Raw genomic sequence first — 26,448 nt, forward strand, 5'->3', positions numbered from 1 at the left:
TCAAATTTCAAATCTTTTTATTCAAATTTTTGACCAGATCTATGAATAATTTACTCTTGAGGGTTCTCAACCTCAACACATAATTAAGTAGTTTACCCACACTAACAGAAGACACTCACATTTAATCCATGTTAATAAATTATTAAAATCTCAGTTCCAGGTAATTCCCAGCAACCCCCACCCCATGGAGCAACAACAACAACAAAATCTTCACAGTGTACCAAAAATCAAAACTTTTTTCCTCATTCAGAGCTAATAAGTCTCTCCGAATCCCCTGACAGTTAAACGGAGTGCATGACGAATGTTTCTAACAAAACGGTAACGTCTCCTCTTTTGTGATTAATATTACGGGTGGATTCAGGTTGCCGTTGACATAGCAGAGTAAATCATCTTAACCTATACATTTTAAAGACAAATACTATTAGATTCAATGAGATCTGAGTGCTGTTGTCCACCATATAACATGGAGGCACTGGACAAGTTAGATAAACATGAAGTTTTCACTTGCAAATTGAAAATTTCCAGGAATTTTCAAAGTTGGAAACTTTCAATGGAAATAAATTGTAATATGGGACTTTACAGTACTAAATTGTACAGTTGCAGAATAATATCCACTACTGTGGTATATATATTTAAACAATCGTAGTAAAGTTTAACATGGGTTCAAACAAATCTGCCACAAAATAGTAACATCAACAATTGTCAAATTTGGAAGAAAAATTTGTTTGCAATGCATCAGCGTATGAATAAGGTTAATTGTTATTATTCTATTTGCATATCGTCACTGTCGGGCAGAAACCTCATGTCCAAATTTTGTAAAAAAAAATAAATAAATACAAAAATTCCCACAAATTGATACAATTGGTCAGTCCCCACATGGATGTGTTATTTTTACAAATTACTGATCAATTGAAAGTGTTGCAAATGGCTTGCTCTCTTTGACGATGCAATGTTAATCGTTAAATAAACAAGCCCTGTTTTTGGTTTCCTGAAAAGTGATGGTTTTGGAGATGCGAGGATTCTGCCGGATAGCAGCGATATGCTAGATTGGAAAGAAAGGAGGAAAAAAAGAAATACACCACATTACCATTTAACTCCCACAAAATTTAACCATTTGAATATTTCCAATTCTCCTGAGCTAAATGTCTCACTGAAAATTCACTCATTGTTACAATAGTTACAAAATTGTGTGTCTCAAAAATAGTAGGGGAGAATTACAGTAAAAGGAATCCACATCATTGAATATCAGATACCCTCCATGTTAACGAAGCTAGTTCTTGTTTTTTATGTTGTGGGCAAAGTTGCCACATGACATGCTCAAGTCCGTAAATTGACCTTGAACTGACCCCAATGTTGGCAGACAACATCCATCCATTTTTCAAACCGCTTATCCTCACTCACTAGGGATGCGGACGTACTGGAGCCCATCTCAGCTGACATCTGGCGAGCGGTGGGGTACACCCTGAACTGGTCGCCAGCCAATCGCAGGGCAAATATAGACAAACAATAATTCACGCTCACATTCACACCTATGGAAAATTTGCTGTCTCCAATTAACCAACCATGCGTGAATGTGGGAGGAAACCGGAGTACCCCGTACACAGGGAGAACATGCGAACTCCACACAGGGAGGCTGGATTTGAATCCCTGACCTCAGAACTGTTAGGCAGATGTGCTAACCAGTCAGCAACCATCAATATCAACAATATAATCAAGTGTTTTTTAATGGCAACAAATAGATCTGAGTTAACCTAAATTAATTACATTCTCATGATTTGATCACAAATGTCTAAAACAATGAATTGCTTGAATTAGAAAAAAATCAGTCGGTGAATGTGAGCAACTGAGGTCGGGTGTTTTTTTTTTTTTTTTTTTTTTGGGGGGGGTTATTTTAAATAAAACAAGCTAAAAGGTTCACTGACCTTTGCCCAGAGTTGAATGCATTGTTGAAAACTTGCAATTAAAGTGACTCAACGATTTATGGCAATGAGGGCTTGTGGACTATTCAAATGTGCTTGGGGGTTTTCTGTCTCATGTGCGTCGGGCCTTCTGCCTCTTGGCCTGACGTTTGGCTTCGTCCAAGGCAGCACTGTCTCCGCTGGCCTGGGCCATGCTTCTTACACCCTGAATACGATTCACCATCTGCAGGAGGAAGGGGATGACCTAGAAGACAAGTCAGGACATTAGTAAACTAACGAAGTTGAACACGTGGTAGCGCACATTTAGCACCTTTTCGTGGTTGTACGCTGCTAACAGGAGTAGCAGAGTGAGGGGTAGAGCAATGTAGGAGCCCTGGGCGACATCTTGGTCAGGTACTTTGCGCTGCAGGAAAACAAGCAGAGATTAGGTCAAAAAGACACTTTAAATACATATTGAAAAAAATAAATTTCACATATCGCTTACAGTTGGGTTGAAGGTGAGGGTGACGTGCTTGTGGTAGCCAGTGGAAGTAAAGGAAACCTGAGGTAGAATGAAGTCATACTGGGTGCGGGACAGTGTGGAGTATAGCATCAGAATGTAGCCCTGAAGAAATGGCAACAACAGGATATCACATCATTCAACAATAAGAAAAACAAAACAAAACACCACATCTACATCATCCCTGAAGAGCAGGAAAAACAGTTAAGAAGTTCAAGCTGACAAAACTAGAAAAGGAAGCTTTCTGTAGAAGACTACAATGTATCCCAGCAGACATTATCTGGGGAAAAAATATATATATACTGGTATTAAAGATTTCAGGCTAATGACAAGATCGCCATTACTATTAGAAACAAAAAATCAAATGTGAGCATGCTCCAAATAAAATTGCAGCGACTATAGGGGTGGGTAAAAATATTGATTAATCAATACATTGCAAGATTCCTCCCCCCAATTCAATATCGATTCAGGAAGTCCCCTGAAGAGATTCCCATTTGGCCATTGCAAACATCAACATGTCCACACTCAGCAATAGTCAGGAATGAAGGTGGACATTACCTTTCGATTGATTCATTATTTATTAAATATTTTCCAATAGGATCGACAATCGCGCTCTTTGAATGTTCTGAAGGTGTCCCAATAGGAGTTAATACTGAGCAGAATAATGCCAGCTCTAGGATTTGCATTACTTGAGGTCTGCATGGCTGCAGCATAACTTCCAATAGTTGATGTCTTGTTTTTATTTCGACAGTAAACTAGTTGAGCTTGAATGAACAGCACCTCTGCTGATTGCAACCAAATAGTGTACTCCCTTTTGCATCAAGACAAGACTAGTCAACCAATTTCACACAATGTACCAAATTCTTATCAATTCATCAATTGTTATGCCCACTCCTTCTGTAACATCAGATATTATCCATGAATGGATAACTATAAGTAAAATATTGCCCCAACTCAAGTATTTGATATATTGGGTTTGATGTTACAATTTTTCTGAATGTTGCTCTGAATACTTCTTTATAATTCAATCATTCATTTGAGCTTCCCTAATAGACTTCAAGAGAGAAATGTAGGATGATACCTCTCCATCTCTGTCCAGTGGGAGGAAATGGAAGAAGAGGGACTGGCCCAGTGAGACACTGTGGAGGGGGTTGTCCAAGTTGTCACTCTTGTATAGCTTCACCTGAGCACATGTGGGAGAGGAAAAAAAGTTTTAATCTCGATGATCTCATACACCTTTGCCACATGAAAAAAGACAGGGAGATTTAGGTAACAATTTAAAAATTAGCCTACCGATAAAGTTGCTAGATGTTCCGGGGATGTAATGACATTCCCGCTCAGGTCAAACTGATTAATTTGTCTGAAGGCGATGATGTTGACTCCCTCAATGTCACTGCTGCCGACCTGAAGAGGAAAGTGAACAAGTGCAGAATGTGTAGATGCAGCTTGGGCTCCAAATAGAAATAAAGCTGCAAGCGAGTCATATGGGGTGAAAGAAGAACAGAGAATTAACAAGAATTAAGGCCTTTTCAGTCATGCAAGAGAGATTAGGGGGGCTGCACTTCTCAAAAGAGGACATTACAAAGTTAAAGGTTTCCAGCCTGCTATGGTCTTATCTATGCCTGTTTCAGTGTTCAGAATGGAGCCATGAGATACATCACATTCCATGTTCCCACACTGACAATGAGGAAAACATACAGATTTCTCTGACAGAAATGCTACAGTGAGCCGCATCCAGAAAGACTCACTATGAGAATGTGACAATGATTTTTCTCATATGAACTCGAACGTCACTTGACTGCGAGTGAAATTGAGTCAGTCCCACCTTTGGTACAAAGTCCACCTGCACACCTCAGTTTGAAGCAGTTGGTTTTCGACTTCAAAATAGTACAGCCACAGTAGCCGCATTGAAGACTGTAGTACAAAACTCTAATAATAGAGTATCATACTATAGTATCCGGCTGCGTACGCGGCAAGATGAATCTGCTCAACTAAAAAGCAGTAGTATACGTCACACACGTTGACTACTCAAAACTCGGGTTTGTAACCGATTTTGCCAGTTGAAAAGACTTACTGTAATTTCGTGTATAATGCGCATTTCCCCCCCCCCCCCAAATTGTCAAAAGTCAATAGTGCGCATTATACATAGGTATAGGGGGAAATGAAAAACGTTCACATTTTATAAATGTTTGCCACCATCTAGAGGTTATGAAAAAGCTGTACACTTTCATTCCAGTGTCAACGCCACCTCGAGGTTATGAGAAAGGTGTACACTTTCATTCTAATATGCCGCCATCTAGGTTATGAAAAAGGTGTAGCCTACACCTCCATTCCAATATGACAGGGGTACGTACGACTGTATGACTGCATATACTGTATGTGCGGTTGTGCTCCTAAGTTTACATAGCCTGGCAGAATTTGTGAAATGTTTTTTTTTTTAAAACAACAACCATCATTCATTTCTTTATGGTTATGTTTTGTTTAATGATAATGCTTTTCTGAAATGCTTGACAGTTTAATTTTAATTCCATTCAAATAAAATATAATATGTTTCGCCTACCCCTTCATGTTGGGGGTGCGCATTATACACGAGAAATTACGTTATAGTGAGCAGACCTATAGCGAGTCCACGAAGGTACTTTGACTTCCCAGTGGGGATGTCACGATCTGGTCACATGACCGAAAATCGGGATCGATCGTGATTTTCAGCTCATTGAGATTGGGTGAAAAATATCAGTTTTACCATTTCCTGACATTCTGAAGGCTAAAAAATCAGAATATAATCCAAAGGTGCAAAGGTGTGTTTATACTACACAATGTAACTTAAATTCATTTTAGTACCGGTATAGAATTATTAATAGAGACACGCAGCGTGTGTGTGTGTGTGCGCGCGTGTGTCATGCACACACATACACACACACAGCCTGCCCTCTGCAATACAGCGCATTGTGGGCGATCATTATAGCCTACAATGTAGACAATAAGGCTCTGGGTCCATACCCAGGGGCAGTCCCACCATGGCCAAAAAAGAAAGGTTATGATTAAAGACATTCAGGGTGCTTCTATTTTAAGCAGCATAGCATTGTAGGCTTTACAGTAGCGATGAATCGTACCAACCAGTCACATGCAAGTTCAGCCACCACCTTTGGCAAATCAAATCAGTATCTCAGGCAGTAATCACTGCCTGTGCGCAGCCCAGAGACTAGGAGAAATGTAGCAGGGGGAGATAGAGAAAGAGACTCTGCATGGAAGTTGAGGTTAAAAAAAAAAGTAACTCAATTATGAAACAAAAAGATTTTCAACAAACATCTAAAATGGTTCACTTAAATTGTGCTAAATGAAAATTAATAAAACTGTTTGAGACTTCACTGCTTTGTCAAGATGCCAAACAGAAAAGGGGAAACACAAACTTTATTTTTCTGAAGTTAAGCACTTTATTTGATAACGTACAACTTTAGAATTCAAAATGCATACTGTATCATCAAATGTAAAGCTAATACTTTAAATTTAGAGCTTACGAAAAAAAGAGGAGAACTTTAAGTGTGTGGGTGTGTGCCTAAATGGTAATTTGTTGTGTATAATGCACATTTATTCTCCCCCCCAAAAAAAATCAAGTCAATAGTGTAATTGTCATTTTCGAGGCATCGGAACGGGATTCGGCAGATCCTTAAAATCAAAGACTCGGACTCGGGTGCAAAAAAAATGGCAGCAGGACATCCTTAGTTTCCAGTGGAAATGGGGAATAATTGAATTGAAAAACTCATACTGACTTTGCCACTCACCTCTATGGCTCTTTGTTGTGGTAAGGCTCTCTCAATGTGGTCGTTACCTTCAGCTCGCAGCTGAATCAAGTACTTGCAACCAGGCTGTAGGAAAATAGTGGCTAGTGAATTGAATAACTGAATAGTCAATAACTAATATTCTGAGCAAAATGACTGCAATTATATCCCAAAATGATGCCCCATCCCCCCAACAAAATACTGCAGTAAAATTACTATGCTGATGCACAGGAAGACATTGTATTTTTTTAATCATATCATACAGCTTCCAAAATAGTAAAAAGTATAAGCTTTTGGCATCTCAAAGTCCTGCATCAAGCAGCCTCATTTGCAACGCTGACTGAGAAGACGATGAAACATATTCAGAGATGGGTAGTAACGCGCTACAATTACAACTTTTTGGATAAATTTGACTTGTCAGTGTAGTTTTAATGCAACATACCTTTGACATTTACTTGGGTATTTATTATATATATATATATATATATATATATATATATATATATATATATATGTTTTACTTTTATTATTATTGTGCTACTTTTATTTTATTATTTTTAATTTTTCTATTTGTTTTGGTTCGTCAGAGAGACCCCATTTCATTAATCAAATGTCGCCAGGCAGTCACATAACTGCAGCAACACCGATGCAAACTTTTCAAAGTGACAGATTAAGTGAAGCATGGCAGAAATAACAGCGTGTGACTCATAGTCAGAAAAGGAAGAACACCCTTGGCCTAACAGTCAATCTATATTTACCTTATACAACATAGAATACAGCTACTATGTCATGCACAGTCATCTGTGTCTGCCTAAAAAATATGACAATTTAACCTTCAAGAACGTTGAACAGGGTGCTGTTTCACAAGTAAAGCAAGGAAAGTTCATTTGAGACCATTGTGGCTGAATTTGCCTTTAAAAAATGATTTTATAAAGCTTTAGTTTGTTTTAGTTATTTCCACATTCCTATTCTATATTTTTGTCTATTATATGTTCAGGCTCTGATTTAAAAAATAAATTCTAAGTTACAAACCAGTCACGGAGTACTTTTTCCACTGGAAACTTAACACTTAATTATTTGGAGGACTAATTACTTGTACTTGACTCATTGTTCTAAAGTAAAGTACTCTTAATTGAGTACAACCTTTGGATACTGTACCCACTAGGGATGTAACGATATCTATAGCACACGGTTCGGTTTCATCATGGTATTAATCTCATAGTACGATAATGATTGCGATATCGTTGGAAACCTCACTGTATTGCAGTAAGGTTGGTGGTACAAGTGGGGCGAAGAGGCGAAAGCAGGACAACCGAAAAACCTCTCTTTTTGTTGCTGACTGAATCCTTCTCGATAGGATTTAGTAGTTTCTGTGCACTTTCCCACAGGTTTTTGTGAAAATGACATCTCCAAATCATATGTTATCGTGCACTTCTATCCACGTGCATCCAATGCTTAGGTTCGTATATGGTTCGTATCTCCAAAACGCAATGATTGCTGCAGCAATAATCATGCTATGCTCACAATAACCAAACTTCCATTGAGAAATTCTGTTCACTAATTTAACAGTATTTATAATATTTGAGAGACAATATTTGAGTTACAAGGGAATATTTATTAAATTAGAAATTGGATACTGCCTACTAACAGTGATTTATTTGCTCGAGTACAAAAACTCAAGTCAGGCCCGAAACACAATTAAAGGCAAAGAAGGTTTAGAAGCAACCAAGTAACAAATAAACAAATAACAACAATATAAACAAGTAACAAATCATTGGACTCATACTTAGTTTCTTTTCCTCCGCTTAGTGATATTGTAAAATCATTTATTTTTCTGAGAAGGCTGTAATGTTTTTATTTGAACTGTGGATATTTCATTTGAAGAGAGGGAACTAATTAAAATTTATTTTTGCATTAATGTCTGTATTTGTACGGAGTGGAACGATTATTTCATTTTTGGGACTAATCGAATGTTTGGCGGAGGGATATGTTGTAACAGGAGTTGGAATCATAGTGATGGTCGTTCACCCACGACTTTTGACCTGAGATAAACACTCAATAGAACACCACTAAAGAGTGATTACTGCTACAACATGAGTAATTTGGCGGAACCTTTCTACGAGGAGGTGGGGGCGGCATGCAGTGGCAGCTGCTGTGAGCCAGGACGCTGGCTTTGCGAAGCGGAAGTCCACGGCAGCCGATCCCGGCCCGTGGCTCGGTGTTTGCAGGCGATATATATTGTGATGTGAAATAATACAGAATCAGTGTTGGAAAGTTCATTTTCTACACGAACTAGTTCAAAGTTCAGTTCATCGTTCCAAAAATGAACAAGGGTCAGTTCATAATTCAAAATTTTGAACTAAGTTTACCGTTCCAAAAAATTATTAATTCATAGTTCTTTTTTTTCAATACGTTGCTGATGGGCTATTACCCTTAGAATACTGGCATTTCATTTCCACATTGTTGCCACCCATTCAGTCCATACTCTAGTAGCCAGCTGCAGCTTTCATCTTACAATCTCAAAAATTGGAAAAACCTGTTGCTTGAATGGTGTTTTTTTTTTTTTTTTTTTTTTATTAAATGGGCATTTCAAATAAAAACATGACTTTTGTCCTTAATGTGCAAACAAAAGCACAGGGTGGGATCTTGCATGGAGCCCCAGATCGAGGGAGATTATCAGCGGTCTTGTATGTCTTCCATTTTCTAATAATTGCTCCTACAGTTGATTTCTTCACACCAAGCTGCTTACCTATTGCATATTCAGTCTTTCCAGCCTGGTGCAGGTCTACAATTTTGTTTCTGGTGTCCTTTGACAGCTCTTTGGTCTTGGCCATCGTGGAGTTTGGAGTGGGAGTGTTTGAGGTTGTGGACGGGTGTCTTTCATACTGATAACGAGTTCAAACAGGTGCCATTAATACAGGTAGTAACGAGTGGAGGACAGAGGAGCCTCTTAAAGAAGAAGTTACAGGTCTGCGAGAGCCAGAAATCTTGCTTGTTTGTAGGTGACCAAATACTTATTTTCCACCTTATTTTGCTAATCATTTCTTTTTTTAAAAAAAACAAAACAAAAAAAAAACATTTTTGGGGGATTTTTTTTTTCTCATTTTGTCTCTCATAGGTGAGGTATGTATACCTATGATGAAAATTACAGGCCTCTCATCTTTTTAAGTGACAATTGGTGGCTGACGAAATACTTTTTTCCCCAACTGTATCAGGCAGCCCTAAACTGTATTGCGTGAAACAAAAGAAAATGTAAAGAAAAAAATGCTTTTATAAAGTGTAATTACTGTACATACTGTATTATTTGTGCGTTGTGGCGACATGACCAAGTGATCATGAGCTTGAGTTTCTGGCTGACAATGTTCGTTGTTGCCGCTCTCATTTATATTTGTGTGTTTGACCCTTTCAAATGACAGCGCTCAAAGTGCACTGGTGACTGTGGCTCTGCTTGCCCACATGCGAGGGCATCAGTGTTCACTCGAGCAGCATTGTATCTGAAGCTCCATTGTAGCTCAAATATTGTCTCGCAAAGCAAAAAAAATAATAAAATGATGAAGGCTCATAACTCAATAAAACAAGTTGAAGGACTCATAAGTTAAGCTACCCCTGTAATAATAATGCCTATCTGGAACTAGCTCATTGACATCCTTACCAGCAGACCTCTTAGTCTAAAGCGACCTTCCTCATCAGTAACGGTGTCCTCACTGGAGGTGCTACAGTTTTCTTGACCCACCGCTTCCACGGCAACGTTCCTCTCCGCATCACCACTCAAAGACTGTACTGCTCCGTAGCAGCTGGGCACAAAAGTACAAGAAATGGATTGGACAAAATCTTTTTGGGCTCTGCTTGACGGTGCTTATTATAGCTGAGATGAAGAGAACTTGACAGTACCTATATGCAGTTTTACTCCCAGTTATATCGATACTGAGGATTTGACCCTCTTCCACCGTAATCATCTGGGATGTTGGCTTAAAGCAGTATTCTTTCATCATGGGCTTGAAATAGTACTGACCTGGACTCTGGAGAGGATGAACAGACTGAATGTCAAATGAAAAGCAGACCAGACTACCAAAGTTACAATGTGTTGCCCCAACCACTGATTAGGAGGGAAGGGATATTGTATTTAACGTTGTTACCCATAGGTGTCAAACTCAAGGCCCGGGGGCCAGATGCGTCCCGCCACATCATTTTATGTGGCCAGCGAAAGCAAAACATGCATTTGCTAAAATCTGTACCCAAATTCCTAATTGTCATAATAAACAATAATGTTGAGATATTGCATTTTTCTGTTACCAAACCCTTCTTCGACAGTAACTTAAACAATACTTGAATAAACTGTTATCCTTGTCTTCTGATTTCAAAACAAGTTATCCCTCAATTTGTTGTGTAATGGTAATAATATGTTTTGGTGATTAAACATTTATATGGTTTCACTGTTCTAATGGCCCTCTGTGGGAAATCATAACTACAATGCGGCCCGAGACAAAAAAAGCGTTGGACACCCCTGTTGTAACCTAACATGTCCACTATGAACCCGTGACCTCAGCTAGCTGTAGAATCTCACGGCGTAATTCTCCATCAAAGAGACTCATGTTCTGACATCGACCAATATCCCTTGAGTGTTTGAAGAAAAGGAGCATCCACTGATTTGACTTTTAACCTAAGCTATTACGTGTTTGTTGTCATCAGAAATCTAATTGGTTCTATGGGCCTAAAAAAGAATTGATGTTTGAAGAAGATTGATTACAATTGTTGAGTTGTACAGTGCTAACAGGAATTTTGTATGGATAAAAACTTAGAATAAGATCGTTAAAAAAGGCATTTACAATACCCAGCGTTCGACAAAATTTATAAAAGCCACATTGACGTGCAGGATTTGTTGTTGCAAACATATTATAGGGCTGCAACTTATGATTATTTTAATAAAATAAATTAAAATTCCATCCCTTTATTCAAAAAGAGGATATTTCAAATTGGCAGTGCAGAAAAGTGCACAAACGAGTTTCTGCATGAACATCCCAGCGCTCTTAGTAATAAATTATGAATAAAAAAAAACTTTAAAAAAAACTACCAAATGTTAAATACCTTTACAATAGGCCGCACACAAAAGAATATACGAATGTATGCTATACAATATCAGCCAAAATAGGTATTTTGTGTTGTGTAAAATGGACCTCAGCTGTCAATAAATGATAAATAATAAAGAAAAAGAATAAACTGTTGATCATATACAGATGCAGTCATAAATGTACAATATTTTGTAATAACTTATCCATGTCTAATTGCAAGTTGTCCTGCCTGACTCCTCATTCATACAGTGCAGTGTCTTGACTCTATCCTTATTTCACAATACTAACACTTTAACTTATTCATTAAGGGCTATATTAGACAAGGATGCTCAAACACTTAAGAAGATTTTCTCCGCCCAAGTGATGGCTCCGCTCTATCCATATGGCCCTACTTCCGCCACACTGTGGCATTTTACAGCAGAGTGATCGCGCAACAAAGCGGGTGACTGATCTAATACTCGTACGACACAACAAAATGATAATGAAATTAGTTCACGAGACTTTTGAATGATCAATTTTGCATTTCTGTCGATTTTATTGATTAGTTGTTGCAGCCCTAATATTACGTGTTAATGAGAATTCAAACTAAATAAAAATTCTCACTGATTTAACAAAAAATAAGATTCTTGTATTAGATTATTCAAACATTTATTCGTAAAATGTAAAATTAGTTCCTTACCAGGTTATTGAATGTGAGAAGGCCAGTGTCCTGAGTCAACAAGTTGGAACGAAACTGTCCGCCACTTAGAGATAGAAGGACTCCTGACAGCGGATGGCCGTCCTCCGATTTTATCTGCAATATAGATGCACAAGAGAAGGATCATAAATGAATATAATGAAACTGTCATTCTTGATTGAAAACCAAATATTGCAATTATTGGCAGCTAAAACTCCTGTATTAAATTAAATTAAATTCCTTTGGGGTAAAAGAATCAGAGATGCAGTCAAACAACTAAAAGAAGGTTATCAATAGATTTTAGTAGATATGAGTGACAGCAGCAAGCTGAGTGCTGATTCATTTTCAATTATTGTACAAAAATAATATATTTATATTATATAACATCTAAAATGGCACATATTCACATGTAACAAAACAGTCAGATTACACCATTATAAGGGAACTTGAGTGCTCATGATGAAAGCATTGGATAAGGAGTGCAGGTATAAAAGGGGCTGATGCAAACTGTCTAACACAACTGTACCTTGAAGGTGATTCCAGCCAGAGCAAAGGCTTTGAAATCTCCCTGGGCTCCCTCTACATGACTCAGGACAAAACCCTCTTTACTGGCACTGATGTCATACTGCCTGTCACTGTGGAGTGGACCCACACTGCCAAGAAAGAAAGAATGTTGCAAAGACAAATGTTTTTCAAAGCCTATTACAGAGATGTGGCATTTGGTGAGAAAACGTTTGTTCCCTGTGAAACCATCAATGAGTAACAGAAAATTGGTGGAAAAGCTGGACATTAACATAAAACCTAATTCTAAAATTATATAGTTTTCTTCTATTGAAATTTTGTGACCGGGACAACCACCAAACTCACAACTTTCAAGTCAACAAAAACAGTCAAGTATGAAGCAAATCTGTTAGGATGTAAATCAGATTTACAGTCAACAATCAGACAAATTTCAGGATTGGTCCAGAAAAGCATCTTGAGTAAACAACTGTGCCAAAGAGTGACTTGGCGTGGCAACTACAGATAGGGACGAACCAAAAGTCAATTAGAATTAATAAAGACTGGAATGCTCCCTGTTTGTTTCATAATTGTCAGCTATCATAAAGTCCAATTTTAAATATACTGAGCTTTAAATATGGACAGTGTGTAAAAGCTGATGGATCACTGTAGTCACTGTAGCTCATCAGAGAAGGAGACGTGTGTTACAAATCTAATCAGGAGCCTTTCAAACAAATGTCAACTTCACAAACATGGTTAGGAAAGATTGTTGGAGGGAACAAATGTCTGCAGAGAATATGCTGCCAATTAATCACACAGATGATAAGGCCAGAGCGTTGACCTTATATCATGATTACTAAGGAGGAAATGCCAAGTGAAATGTAACAGTATCCTCTAGGTCAGTGTTTCTCAAGGGACATGGTTATCACTACTTTCCATGACTTCTATTTTGTTGTTAAAAATATGTTTATAGTAATCAAATAATGGACCAATTATGTATATTCTAATAATATAATGAGGTGATTAAACAGTTATGATTTTTACAGTCAAAACGGCCCTCTAACTTGTTTGACATCTATGCTGTAGAGCAGCTTAGTTCAGTTCAGTTGTTGATTGAATTCCTTTTTGGACCAAACTAATAAACACACAATGACTACACAAACTAAGCTCAAGCTGTTCAACTGCAAGTAAAACTACATCTTCATGATTTATCAGCTCCTTGAATGTGGAAACACAATGCAGATTATCTCGAGGGGGGTGCACCTTAAACCTATTCCATTTGAAATGTGCCTTGAGAAAATGTTATGGTTTGGTGCGAAGCTCCAAAGACTTAAAACTTGCAAACTCTCGAACACTTCTATTGTTTCTTCATCAAACAGTGTTGGGCTCTTCTACCTGTATGCTCCATTCTCATTGGTGGCCACAGTGATGAGTGGTGCAGTAGCTCCTCTTTCAGTGATTGAGATCTCCACACCTTGCAGCTCCGGTGACACTTTGCCCTCCAGGAAGAGTCCTGCACGTCCCATGATGTCCACCATGCGACCAGGACATGACTCTGCAGTACAAGACAAACACTTTTTCTCATTTGTTCAAACTGTCAGTATGACCTAAGGGTAGTACAAAACCCAATTCCAATGAAGTTAGGATGTTGTGTAAAATATAAATTAAAACAATACAATGATTTGCAAATCCTTTTCAACCTACATTCAATGAAAAACACTAAAAAGGCAAGGTATTCAATATTCAAGCTGAAGAACGTTTTTTGTAAATATTCTCTCATTTTGAATTTGATGCTTGGAACGTTCTAAAAAAGCTGGGAGAGTGGCAAACAAAAGACAAGGAAAGTTGAGGAATGCTTATAAAAAAACCACAAAAAAAACATCTATTTGGAATATTACACAGATGAACAGGTTAATTGGAAACAGGTGAGTGTCATGTTTGCGTGTAAAAGGAGCATCTCTGAAATGCTCAGTTCTTCACAAGCAAGGATGGGACAAGGTTCACCACTTTGTGAACAACTGTTTGAGCAAATAATCCAACCGTTTTAGAACATTTCTCAATTTATAACTGCAAGGAAATTAGGGATTTTATCATTTTACAAAAATCTAATCAAATAAGTAAAATAAAGTACAAGGACATTCAACAAAAACATGCAATTTACTTCGTGCATTCCTTGAAAATTGGTTTATCCGCAAATGTATTTTTGGTGTTGAATATTTTTCAAATATAAAATTATATGCTCTGACATAGCCTAAATTACAAAAATGTAATCAAATGAATAAAGTGCATCCCTAAACATGAACGTAATCATCCAAAGATTTACAGAATTATTAATGCTTTGACTGCATCAAGCATCATAGAGATTTTTTTCTCACAATCTTTATAGTTCAAAATAAAAATGAAAAAACAAATGATTTCCACTTTCTACTCAACAGTTAACCTAACCCTAATCAATCTTTTTACTCTGCCTCCATTGTCTTTTCTATTTTCTTGGTTAGGGCATCAGTGGGATATTTTTCTTAAAAAGAAGCATTGCTGCCTTCTCACATTCAAGTCAGTTTTTTTTCACCAATAACATTTGCAGCAGCAGAAAAACTTTCACGGTCTATGTTGGTGAAAAGAGAGGACAGGTATTTCCGTGCAAGTGAGGAAAGGTCTGCAACACTTCTGTTGCTTCCCATTTTGTTGCTGGGTCAAAATAGCAATCCTTTTACCTAGGGTCCAAGATTGAAGCAAGAAAAAAATGGGGACTCATGTAGATGTAACTGAAAAGCTGCTCTGTGGATTTCAGTAGGGTGCTCTTTGAAGTTTTAACTCCATGCTCTGTTGCAACAGTCCCCTTTAACAGAAGTTTTAAGGCTTCAATGGGGAACCCAGCAGCTGCAGTGGCTGTAGCTGAATTAATGCCTTGTCAGCTGTTCACAGGGGTCAAGAATAGTGAGCATGTTTTCAATTAAAGTCCACTGGCATGGGGCAAGAGGAGCAGGTGACTCAAAATCTACTGCATATGCTGCAAGGGCTCTTTTCTGCCCCAACAATCTTCTCAACATATAGAGCATGCTGTTTCATCTAGTGGGCAAGCCTTGCCTCTTTCATATCTAGTTGTTTCTGTAAGGTTTGAAGATGGGAGGTGGTGACCTGAGAGTGTCTGAAGTACCCCACTATCTTCCTGCAGATGGAAACAGTCTGTGATGCTTCTATAGCGCTATAAATTCCATCACTTTGTTGTTATTGGCTTTAGCCTTTTCACTGTCTCTCGAAAAGTTTTTACAGATTCCAAACACCTGCTGAATAGAGACATCAAACCTCCGTGTTGTTGTTGTTTTAGCTTTAGCTCTACTAGGCTGCTACCGCGGCTGCTTCGTATTCTTTTCACATCGCTTTGTCATGATGACGACTTTTCAGGTCAGCTATTAGATTTGTTGTGTTCAAACTTGAAGCCTTCTTTCCTCCTCTCAAAATCCTCGCTGAAGGTTTTGCAAACAGCAAAACATGCATCTGTTATCTTCTTCTGAGAAAAACCACCACACTGGTGCAGACATGTTTGTTCATTATTAGTCAGGCAGTGACAGGGCCAAAGCCTGGGTCCTCCTAGTAAGGCGCGCACATAACCTGGGGTCTTGGCCTGCTTTGGGGCTACTGTGCCTGACTAAAAGTCCCCAAAATTTCATTAAATTATCAGGTTTTTTTTAATCAGAAAAATTTACCTATCAGATAGATAAAAAATTCCCCCAAATCGGCCAATATTTTATCGGTCCGATAAATATCATGCATCCCTATGAAACACAGTGGTAAACATGTCCCTTTCTCAACTTTTATGGAAGTGCTCCAAGCATCAAATTCAAAATGAGTGAATGCTTGCAAAAAAACAATAACGTTCATCAGTTTGAACATTAACGATTGCTGTAGCATGATTTTGAAAGTAAATTAAGTAGAAAATTAATAGCACTAAAAAAAAAAAAAGTTTCAAACCTGAATACATCTGTGGGTTGTAGTTTATTGGGCTACAATTTCCAAGAAGCATACCTCCTGTGATAGTGGCCTCCACTTCAGGGGGGTAGAAGAGCAGCTCCTTGGAGGAGGGAGTAACTGTAATTTTCTCTCCGGCCCTGCAAAGTAAATAATTATAGATTCAGGGCTTAACATGGACCTGTTATTACAGACAAACTTCTTAAGTTACTTAAAAGGGAAAAACCTCACATCCACTTTCTATATAAACAAAAAATAACAGCTATTCAGAGTAAATGCAATAAGGTAATAGCTTGTTTAACAACAATGTGAAATAAGTAATTTTGTTAAAAGAGCTAATAACTGAGAAATAAATAGTTGAGGGCAACAGGTGAAACACTAATTTAATGAGAGAAGCGAGTTTTATTAATGAAATATCAACATAAATGTTAATTGCAAACGACCTGGCCCAGTAGGAGAACTCGTAGTGGAAGGGGCCTGTCAGGTCATCAGCCTTTTCTTGGATAGGAGGACTATCATCCTTGACGACCCCTTCCTCTTCAGCAGCTCGCCGTTCTCGTTCTTGGCGCCGCAACTGAATCTCCTGCAGCTGCTGTTCTTGTCTCTGCTCCTCAAGACTCCGCAGGGGGCCAAGAACCAGCGCTGGCTCACTCTCAATGGACGATCTGACAGGTAACAGACAGACAATAAAACAGTCTAAGATTGGCATTGAAACGCTGATACACAACAGCTAGTATTTTAACACGCCAACTGGTATTTATTTACCGGTAATACTTTGTACCAAAGCCTTTGTTTGCAATGACAGTTTCACCACGCCTCCTGTATGGCGTAGTACCATGCATTGCTCTGTTATGATTTTGGCCCATGCCTCCACACAAGCAGTCTTCAAATCCTGAACGTTCCATGGGCTTCTTTTATGAACCTTGAGTTTCAGTTCTTTCCATAGATTTTCGATTGGATTCAAGTCAGGTGATTGGCTTGGCCATTCTACCAGCTTTATTTTTTGTTTTCTTTGAAACCAGTTGAGAGTTTCCTTGGCAGTATGTTTTGGACCATTATCCTGGTGAAATGTCCACCCTCGTTTCATTTATCATCATCCTCATAGATGGCAGCAGATTTTTGTCAAGAATGTCTCAGTAGATTTGCCCATTCACCCTTTCTTCAATAATGTGAAGTTTACCAGTACCATTTGCTGAAAAGCAGCCCCACACCATCATGTTCCCACCTCCTAACATCACTGTTGGTATGGTGTTTTTAGGGTGATGTGCAGTGCCATTTCTCCTCCAAACGTGGTGTGCCTTATAGGCATCCAAAGAGTTAAATTTTGCTCTCAGCAGACCAGACTATATTCTCCCAGTATTTAACTGGCTTGTCCAACTGTTGTTCTTTGACATGCTTTTTTTTTTTCTCCCAGCAATGGGGTCTTGCGTGGTGAGCGTGCATACAGGCCCTAGCGGCCATTGACATCAGTACCTGCTAATTCCAGGTCTTTTTGAAGCTCTGCACAGGTGGTCCTTGGCTCTTGGACAACTATTCTGATTATTCTTCGCACTACTCTGTCACAAATCCTGCGAGGAGCACCTGATCGAGGCAAATTTATGGTGGTATGATTGGCTTTCCACTTACGTAATATGGCCCCAACCACGCTCACTGGAACATTCAGAAGCTTAGATATGTGCCTGTAACCAATGCCATCGTTATGTTTTGCAAGAATTACTTTGCGATGGTCTTGAGACAGCTCTTTGCTATTACCCATCATGAGATGTGACTTCACTCACACCTTGGCAATGAGACCGTTTTGTAGGCCATCAATTAGGACTGAACCAGCTGATATTCATTTGCACTGACAAGGGGCTGTATTGCTGTTTGAGTATTGATAGAGTTTAGGTGCTGTCTTGGCTTTCCATGCCTTTTTGCACCTCCCATTCTTCATGTCTTCAATAGTTTTTCCTCTGTGTCATTTCACACAACTTAATTTCTGATCTTATTTGTTCTACTTTCCTTTTATGTGGATTACTTGGCTGGTTCCCAACATCTGGTGAAAATTTCATGTCAATAGCACCTTTGGAAATATATTTAGTGAGAAAAATGGTGACGTGTTAAATACTTATTTCAGCCGCTGTATGTTGTTAAGACTATCAATCAATACGGTCACCACTGCACATTACATACAGTAGTAGTATGTACATTCACCAATGCATATTTATAGTGTGTTTTAAGTTTTTAATCATCTCTTGTAAGGGTTTCATACATTAAAGGCATTCTGATTGTTCAATTGATGAAACTCCCTCTCAAATGATTCTTACTTGATGGTGACTGTGACATCTAGGATCTTGTCGGTGGTTACGAGCCCAGTCATGTGATGCCGCACTGCAGTAAGAGTCAGGATGCTGGGTGCTGAGCTGTTAAGACAAGGTCCATAAGACCACCTGACGGAACTGGATACATGTATACGCAATCTCGGTAGTTTTACTTACGTATCATAGGTGTAAAAATCCTGCTCGAACTGATGGCAGGAGCGAGGGGTGACTTTGTACACACCTGGATGACATTTTGTGACAAATTAACTTTACCCCCAAATTGGTACATCACATTATTCATGCTCAATCAGATTTGTTTTCTTTTCTTTTTGCTTTCATAGATTGCTTATTTATACTGTTTGTTTGTGTTGATAATGAATCTCACCAGGTTTGGAGAGGCAAAAACGGTTGATTCCCTTGGAGAGATTGTAGATTCCCACATTCTCAGGTTTGCTGCCATCCTGAAAGAACTCCTGCACAGTAACAAACTGAATTTAAGAATGTCATCATATAGGCTCGCCATCTCTGAGTTTGTAGCTACTGTCTGACCAAAGTAATAGCATGGGAGAGGGAGCAGCGAAGGATGTAGCCAATCTGTCGGAACTCGACCCCCAAGATGTCAGCATCAACAACTTCGACTTCCATGGATTTATGTTTCCAACACCACTCCTCGTGAGACATGCTTACTATTGTATGTATAACAAAGACAGAAATAAGATGAGTCATAAAACTGAAAATGCTATAAGTGCATGGGAGTCACAAAAGCCTAAAAGATGGAGGTCTAGACAAGTGTATGTGCAGAATGAGTCCATTAAGTAGTATAGTTCAGTTGAACTTGTTGCATTCTTCCTTTGTTTAATTGACAGTGCGATGTCACACTATTTACACAGCTAGTAGCTCCATCATCATACCACCTACATGTGGCTTGGTGCTAAATTGTAAACCAACATCAGATGTGTCCAGCATTAGGATACTGTTTGATTCCTGACCTTTGTATTTCCCAGGTAAAACATTGTCAAAAGAGAAGCTGAGGATGTCACTGCTGCCTGACAAAGGTATGATCCTTCTCTCTCCTTGGCGGCTTACTGGTTGGAGCGTTACCGACAGGTCATCACAGGATGCTACAGTTCAACAAGAAAACAGATTTCTTTTTAAATTATTATTATTATATTTCACCACACAAATACAGTAATAGCAAAGGTTTTTTAGGAGACAGACTTACCCAAACAGTAGACCTTTCCAGAGATGGAGGCCATGAATTGGGTAAAAAGTAGGTCTGTGAGGGGCTGGTCCACAACTGAGAACACCAGCGCCTGAGGATGCAGAGCCAATCCAGCTTTCACATCTATCTCAGGGAGAGATACCTACACACACACACACACACACACACACACACACACACACACACACACACACACACACACACACACACACACACACAGTGCGTTTCTTAACATGTGCAAAGGCGTGTTTTCATTGCAGAGTACATAACTATGGGAAATAGGAAATGATATGCAGTTTCTTTATAAAATACACTGTATGTAGTATCAATGCTAAATGGGAAATGTTTTTCAGCTAAATGGCAAATGTTTTTCAGACAGGACAATTCCATTCAAAAGCTGCTACCGTCGTACATGGACACTGTAGTCTCCAGGTTTTGCCTGAAAGCAGAAGGCTCCCTGGGTGTCTGAGTCAATCATTCGGCCTGAGGTTTTATCTTGGCCCTGGTGTGTTAAGGTGACCTTGTAGCGACCTTGCTGCTTCATGCCCTCAGGTAGGCGGCTGATCGAGATTTGTCCACAAACACTGAAACTGCATAAGAACAATGCAGATCATGAACATGTCATTAATATAATGTATACTCACCACCATCAACACCAACAAAACAATACAGATGCACAATCCAGATATAATGCATACATTAAAATGGGAAGGAGCCTGTTATCTCAAATGTAGGAATAAAATAATGCTTTCACTTAAGTTTGTTCTGTTGTTCTTTCTGTAAAGGCTCTCACTGGTTTTCAAATATTGCACAGGTATAGATAATAAAGTGGTCTGAAAGGGTATAAAGGTATTTTTACTTCATTCACCCACAAATACAAATTCAAAACCAATGTATGCTGTTTAGCGTGCAAAAGTGTGCAGATGCCAGTTTGTTAAAACAACCAGACATACCCTGCTGTAATGATGTCTGGAAGTTGTGGAGTGTTGGGGGCAATTTTCACTGTTATTGCCTCAAAGAACATTTGCTCCTTGTGGACACGGATGGTGTAAGTACCGGCTGTCATGTTCTCCAGCCTATATGAACCATCCTCTTTGCTAACAACTATGAAGAGACAAGGGCAAAGGAAAGCCAGAGCATAAAAAAGTAACATAAACATAATAATAAAGACAAATACAGCATGTCATCATCTCATAGGATTACCTTTAATTTGATTGTTGATGGAGACCGTGGCATCAACTACACCTTCCCCATCAACACTATTAAGGACCCGACCAGTAACAGAAAAACCCATGACACGAAAGATGGGCTGCACATGACAAATGAAGAGAATGACGGACCAAATTTAGGTGAACTGAATATATAAGTAGTATATTCCAAAGTTAATGTAACACTGAAGTCTATGTACCTCGAGCGTCAAACTGTTGTGTTCCACCTTGAAATTCATTCTGGAAGGAGCAACATCAAAAGTGATCCTTTCTCCTCTGTAAAAGGGCAACTGAAGAAGAGAGTTCCTGCTCTGTTACAAATTTGTTTTTAAATTAAAATGGTTCAACTGGGATTGGTTTTCACAGAAGGCTTACCACGGTGTACTCCCCACTAGATAGTGAGGGAAAGGTAAAGATACCATCCTCCCTGGAGAGGGCACTGCACAGGTAGATGAGGGAGCTGTCCCCAGAGTCTGCATCCTCCACTGGAGAATAGTTGCAGCCTTTCACATTCTGGGAATCGCAACAAATAATGCAGTTTCAATGAGCTTTGTAATTGAAATGTACACATTATGTAAGCTTGATCAATCGTCACTCAGGATACCTCTCTTTTGACTGTAGCCGAGTAAAGCAGGAAGGTGACCTCTTTCATGGGCTCGCCATCACTGCGTACTTCCCCCGAGACGTCGTAGCCTGCAACCACCAAATGGTCAGCAGCCAACGTGTTGGCAGTGGAAATATGCACCGTTGTGGCGCTCTGCAGGAACACAGCAAAAGTTCCAATGAAGGTCAAAGTAATCCGCCTTATGCGTAACATCACGTGACCAAACAACCAAAAACAGGTTAGCAGACTTCCTTTGTGTCTAGCCAAACTATGATAACTACAGGCTGATGACATGATGGTTTGAATCATAACTTCCTAGAATATTAATTTATTTATCGCTGGTGTCTTGGCACAATAAATACATGTATACAGTGCATTCAGAAAGTATTCACAGCGTTTCACTTTTTCCACATTTTGTTACATATTCCGAAATGGAATAAATTATTTATTTCCTCAAAATTCGACACACAACACCTCATAATGACAACATGAAAAAAGTTTTTTTTTGAAATTTTTGCAAATGTATTAAAAATAAAAAAGTAAGACATTATTCACAGCCTTTGCTCAATACTTTGTTGATGCACCTTTGCCAGTAATTACAGCCTCAAGCCTTTTTGAATATGATGCCACAATCTTGGCACACCTATCTTTGGGCAATTTCACCCATTCCTCTTTGCAGCACCTCTCAAGCACCATCAGGTTGGATGGGGAGCATCAGTGCACAGCCATTTTCAGATGTTCCATCGGATTCAAGTCTGGGCTCTGGCTGGGCTATTCAGACATTCACAGAGTTGTCCTGAACCCACTCCTTTGTTGTCTTGGCTGTGTTTAAGGTCGTTGTCCTGTTGGAAGGTAAACCTTCGCCTCAGTCTGAGGTCCTGAGCACTCTGGAGCAGGTTTTTATCCGGGATTTCTCTGTACATTGGTGCATTCATCTTTCCCTCAAACCTGACCAGTCTCCCAGTTCCTAAAGCTCTAAAACATCCCCACAACAAGATTATGCCAACACCATGCTTCACTGTAGGGATGGTATTGGTCAGGTGATGAGCGGTGCCTGGTTTCCTCCAAACATAACGCCTGGCCACACAGTTGAATCTTTGTCTTCTTCTTGTACCACTGCCCGTAGGTGTGCATCTGAGTGCGACTGGTTGTTTGTTTGTATGTGCCCTGCGATTGGCTGGCAACCAGTTCAGGCTGTACCCCGCCTCCTACCCAATGATAGCTAGGATAGGCTCCAGCACGCCCGCGACCCTATTGAGGAGAAGCGGCTCAGAAAATGGATAGTTCTAATTCCCCAGTTTCATCCCTCGGTGGACATTTGGGATTTCAAAGAAAATATCCATCCATCCATTTTTTGAGCTGCTTCTCCTCACTAGGGTTGCGGGCGTGCTGGAGCCTATCCTAGCTGTCATCGGGCAGGAGGCGGGGTACGCCCTGAACTGGTTGCCAGCCAATCGCAGGGCACATACAAACAAACAACCAGTCGCACTCAGAGTCATGCCTACGGGCAATTTAGAGTCTCCAATTAATGCATGTTTTTGGGATGTGGGAGGAAACCGGAGTGCCCGGAGAAAACCCACGCAGGCACGGGGAGAACATGCAAACTCCACACAGGCGGGGCCGGGGATTGAACCCGGGTCCTCAGAACTGTGAGGCTGACGCTCTAACCAGCATTTTGTGCGTCTCAGACATGGTACGCACATCAATTGAGATCCCTCGATAGGTTTGTGCGCTCGCTTCCCTCTATGAAATATGCTGCTAAACTGAAAGCAGCTAAACTGCTTTTCATTGTTTAAGCAATACTGACAAAAAACATTCTAAAGATCAAACCTGCTCCAGAATCCAGGAAGGATGGGAAGCAATGATGTCATATGTTCCAGGGAGCACTTTGTGAAAGCTATATCTGTGTTAAAAGAATGGCAGGGGAAACGACAGCTCATATTACATCAGTTCAGGATCACAAGTGTAAACCTGTGACTAATTAAAAATGTTGAAGCCACATACGCTCCCCCAGGCTGGGTGATGACAGTTTGGAGTTTCTCGTCTGTTCCAGTATGACTCAATTTCACTTCTACTCCAGCTGGGCCAAGGAGATGGCCTTTACTCAAGACCTGTGCAATGAAAACAACATTGGTCCTCATTCACTCATAAATGTGTAGAAATGTTCTTACTCTGCACATCAGTTCAGTGTATATGTAGAATCACCATCAGATTCATGACACGTGCGCAGCGGCCAATTCTCTTTTCCCCACCATGCGTATGTTAGTGAATCAGAATTCAATCAAAAGGACGGACTCGTGCTTGAGGGGTGCAATCAGCATAAGCCGCGCCCCTATTTTTCCATAAAAGGGCATCCGCTTGATACATTTAAGCTGATTTGGGGAGGTTTGAAGTTGCGAGATGACAGTCATTAATTAATTGTTTTAATTAATTTCAAAATTAAAGTATTTGGCACTCAGAACATGCGGAGACAAAACAAATTAAGTGCAGAAAATAAACAAACACTGCGTAAGTTGTTACAATACATTGTAAGGATTCGGAATAAATATAGCATAGTAAAGAGGCATTGATGTTTTTGACGGTCGTTTGTCAACTGTAAATATTGGGAAATGATGTTAGAGATTTGTAGCATGTGTACTACTTGGTCAATACGAAAACTTCGAAGCCATGGATTAACTAGGAAATGTGTTCTACGTCATCAGTTTGGTATAAAACGGTAAGAAAAATTACATGAACGCAGTAAAACCCGGAATAAAGCGGTTCGATCGCTTTTCAGATTACTCGCGCAACCTGTAGCTCGTTGAATGACCACTGCCAAGACCCTGCCAGCGACGGATACAGACACACATACACGTAAAGCACATACTAGCACTTAAAACGAACGATGGTGAAAGTGATGAGTAGTGTCCATTTCACGGTTAATTATAACATTTAGTCCACTCATTAGCATATTCCCAGTTGCAGTTATTATCGTTAACAGTTTTTATAAATTACTGATAGTTTCAATACGTTGACTGTAATGGCTAAGGATGTGTGTTTAATGATTTTTCAAAAGCTGAGCTTTCATTATTTGTGTGTAAGCATTGTCTGAGGAGGTTCTAAATTTGTTTGCAGGGTACGAACAAATTGAACTACGACAATATTGTATTTTTGGCTCTGAGTATAGGCCGTTAAGGGCGAGCCTGGTGATTAGTGGTTGTGATGTCAACAAAATGATGAAAATGCAAAGGGACAAAGGAAAATTTCTGCTGAGAATAGCAAATTTGATGAGAATGCAAAGGAACATTTCAGATCAAATACCAAAGTAGGGACTTCTAAGCTTGAACGATGGCTCAACTGAGGGAGTCCGTGTGTGGAGTGCTTAAGGACCAGAGGTAACCGATAGCAATTCTTATATGAATGTGCATTCTGTTACTGATCTGGGTAATAAAGTCTCTGTAGTGCATCAGCAACTGTGTCATCTTTTACATACAAGAGCATTACAATTTTGATTAATCAAAGATACGTGCGTCAAATATGCGTCACTACACACTGTTAGTGAATGAGGCCCGCTGAGAGAGTAAGAAAAACTCACCATTCCCGATATTGAAAAACCAGTGAAAACAAAGTTGATGTCCTCTTCTTTTGTACATATGTCAGTGACGCCATCTACATGAAGGTCGACACTGGTAGGCTCTGGTCAATGTAAAAGAAAACATAAAAAAAATAACTAAAATTACCACTATGGATAAAAAAATATCTGACTGAGAAAGTAACAATGCAGCTCTTACCAAAGCTCCACCCAAGGGGAGGTTCAATCTTTAAAACAAAATCTCCCTTTGCAGAAACAACAAAAAACGTACATAAGTATCATTAGTATATAAAAGAAGTGAATACCAATGTGAGTATTTCCTACCTTATCATAAAGTGGAATCGTAAAGTAGCCATTAATTGGAGCACAGTCAGTTTGGTATTTTAAGGAGCCTTGTTTGGTGTAGAGTTTGATCTGTAAAATAAAATAACAGTTTCAAATTTTATATGAAGTAAAAATTGAGTCCCAAAGCAAAACCTCTGATGGCACAATGTGACTTTTTTTTTTTTTTTTTTTTATCCCCCGATGTGACTCTTTGTAAAGCAGTGTGGAAAAAGAAGGGGGCGACGTGTGTGAACGTCGTATCAGTCAGTTGGAAACAGTTAATGTCACTAATTGACCCAACGGTTTATCTCCTGTCAATGAGCTGAGATTAGCTCGAGCGCCTTGTGCTCCACGTTCTCCTCCTCTACGCTGATACGTTTGAGGCTTAAAACCGAGTCACATATCTACGAACTATTGCAACCATTGCATACCGGTACGAATTGTAGACGCCGCTTAGCTAGCAGGCGGCTAGCTAAACAGGGACATTTGCACTTACCTCTATCAATGAGTAATTGATTTCAACGTCGGACTTCACAAATCCCCCACATGCCACCACTATGTCATCGGAGGACACGGCCAAAAACTGAGAATATGTGACCCAGAACAAGACCCAAAGAGTACTTATGTCAGCCCGAATTGTGATTCTCAACATTTTGCCTGAACGATCCTCCTTCGATCAGAGAAACGACACGCTGCATCCGGTTCCGTACCAGCTGACTTGCTGTCAATGAACCACTCAAAAGTAACAACAGCAGCGAGATCTGCTGGCGTGGAGCTGCTATGGACGTAATCTCCAAACCTGACCAGAAC

The 26,448-nt window shown here is 39.5% G+C and overlaps 1 protein-coding gene across 2 annotated transcripts; it reads right to left on the bottom strand.

Annotated features, from left to right (window-relative positions):
* On the bottom strand, nt 1-26,392 carry nomo (nodal modulator). 2 transcript variants are annotated; one of them, XR_009788049.1, is made up of 32 exons: nt 26,135-26,392; nt 25,639-25,728; nt 25,514-25,559; nt 25,318-25,418; nt 23,748-23,854; nt 23,574-23,646; nt 21,744-21,896; nt 21,515-21,652; nt 21,340-21,429; nt 21,135-21,240; nt 20,885-21,035; nt 20,344-20,521; nt 19,932-20,073; nt 19,699-19,830; nt 19,259-19,395; nt 19,095-19,182; nt 18,887-18,950; nt 18,716-18,811; nt 16,853-17,074; nt 16,467-16,549; nt 13,836-13,995; nt 12,469-12,595; nt 11,946-12,059; nt 10,089-10,216; nt 9,850-9,991; nt 6,201-6,284; nt 3,712-3,822; nt 3,500-3,601; nt 2,404-2,523; nt 2,230-2,322; nt 1,923-2,163; nt 1-1,042 (listed from the first exon to the last, which is right to left on the bottom strand). XR_009788049.1 is itself a non-coding variant. In XM_061769754.1 (31 exons), the coding sequence occupies exons 1-31, from the start codon at nt 26,288-26,290 to the stop codon at nt 2,032-2,034; spliced, it is 3,666 nt and encodes a 1,221-aa protein (XP_061625738.1). In that variant the 5' UTR covers nt 26,291-26,392; the 3' UTR covers nt 1-2,031. The 2 variants fall into 2 exon arrangements, 1 of the variants encoding a protein (XP_061625738.1); XM_061769754.1 differs by having other exon boundaries at nt 1-2,163.
* Nucleotides 26,393-26,448: the final 56 nt, after the last annotated feature.

Source organism: Phyllopteryx taeniolatus, chromosome 4, assembly GCF_024500385.1.
Source record: "Phyllopteryx taeniolatus isolate TA_2022b chromosome 4, UOR_Ptae_1.2, whole genome shotgun sequence".
Taxonomy (NCBI): Eukaryota; Metazoa; Chordata; class Actinopteri; order Syngnathiformes; family Syngnathidae; genus Phyllopteryx; species Phyllopteryx taeniolatus.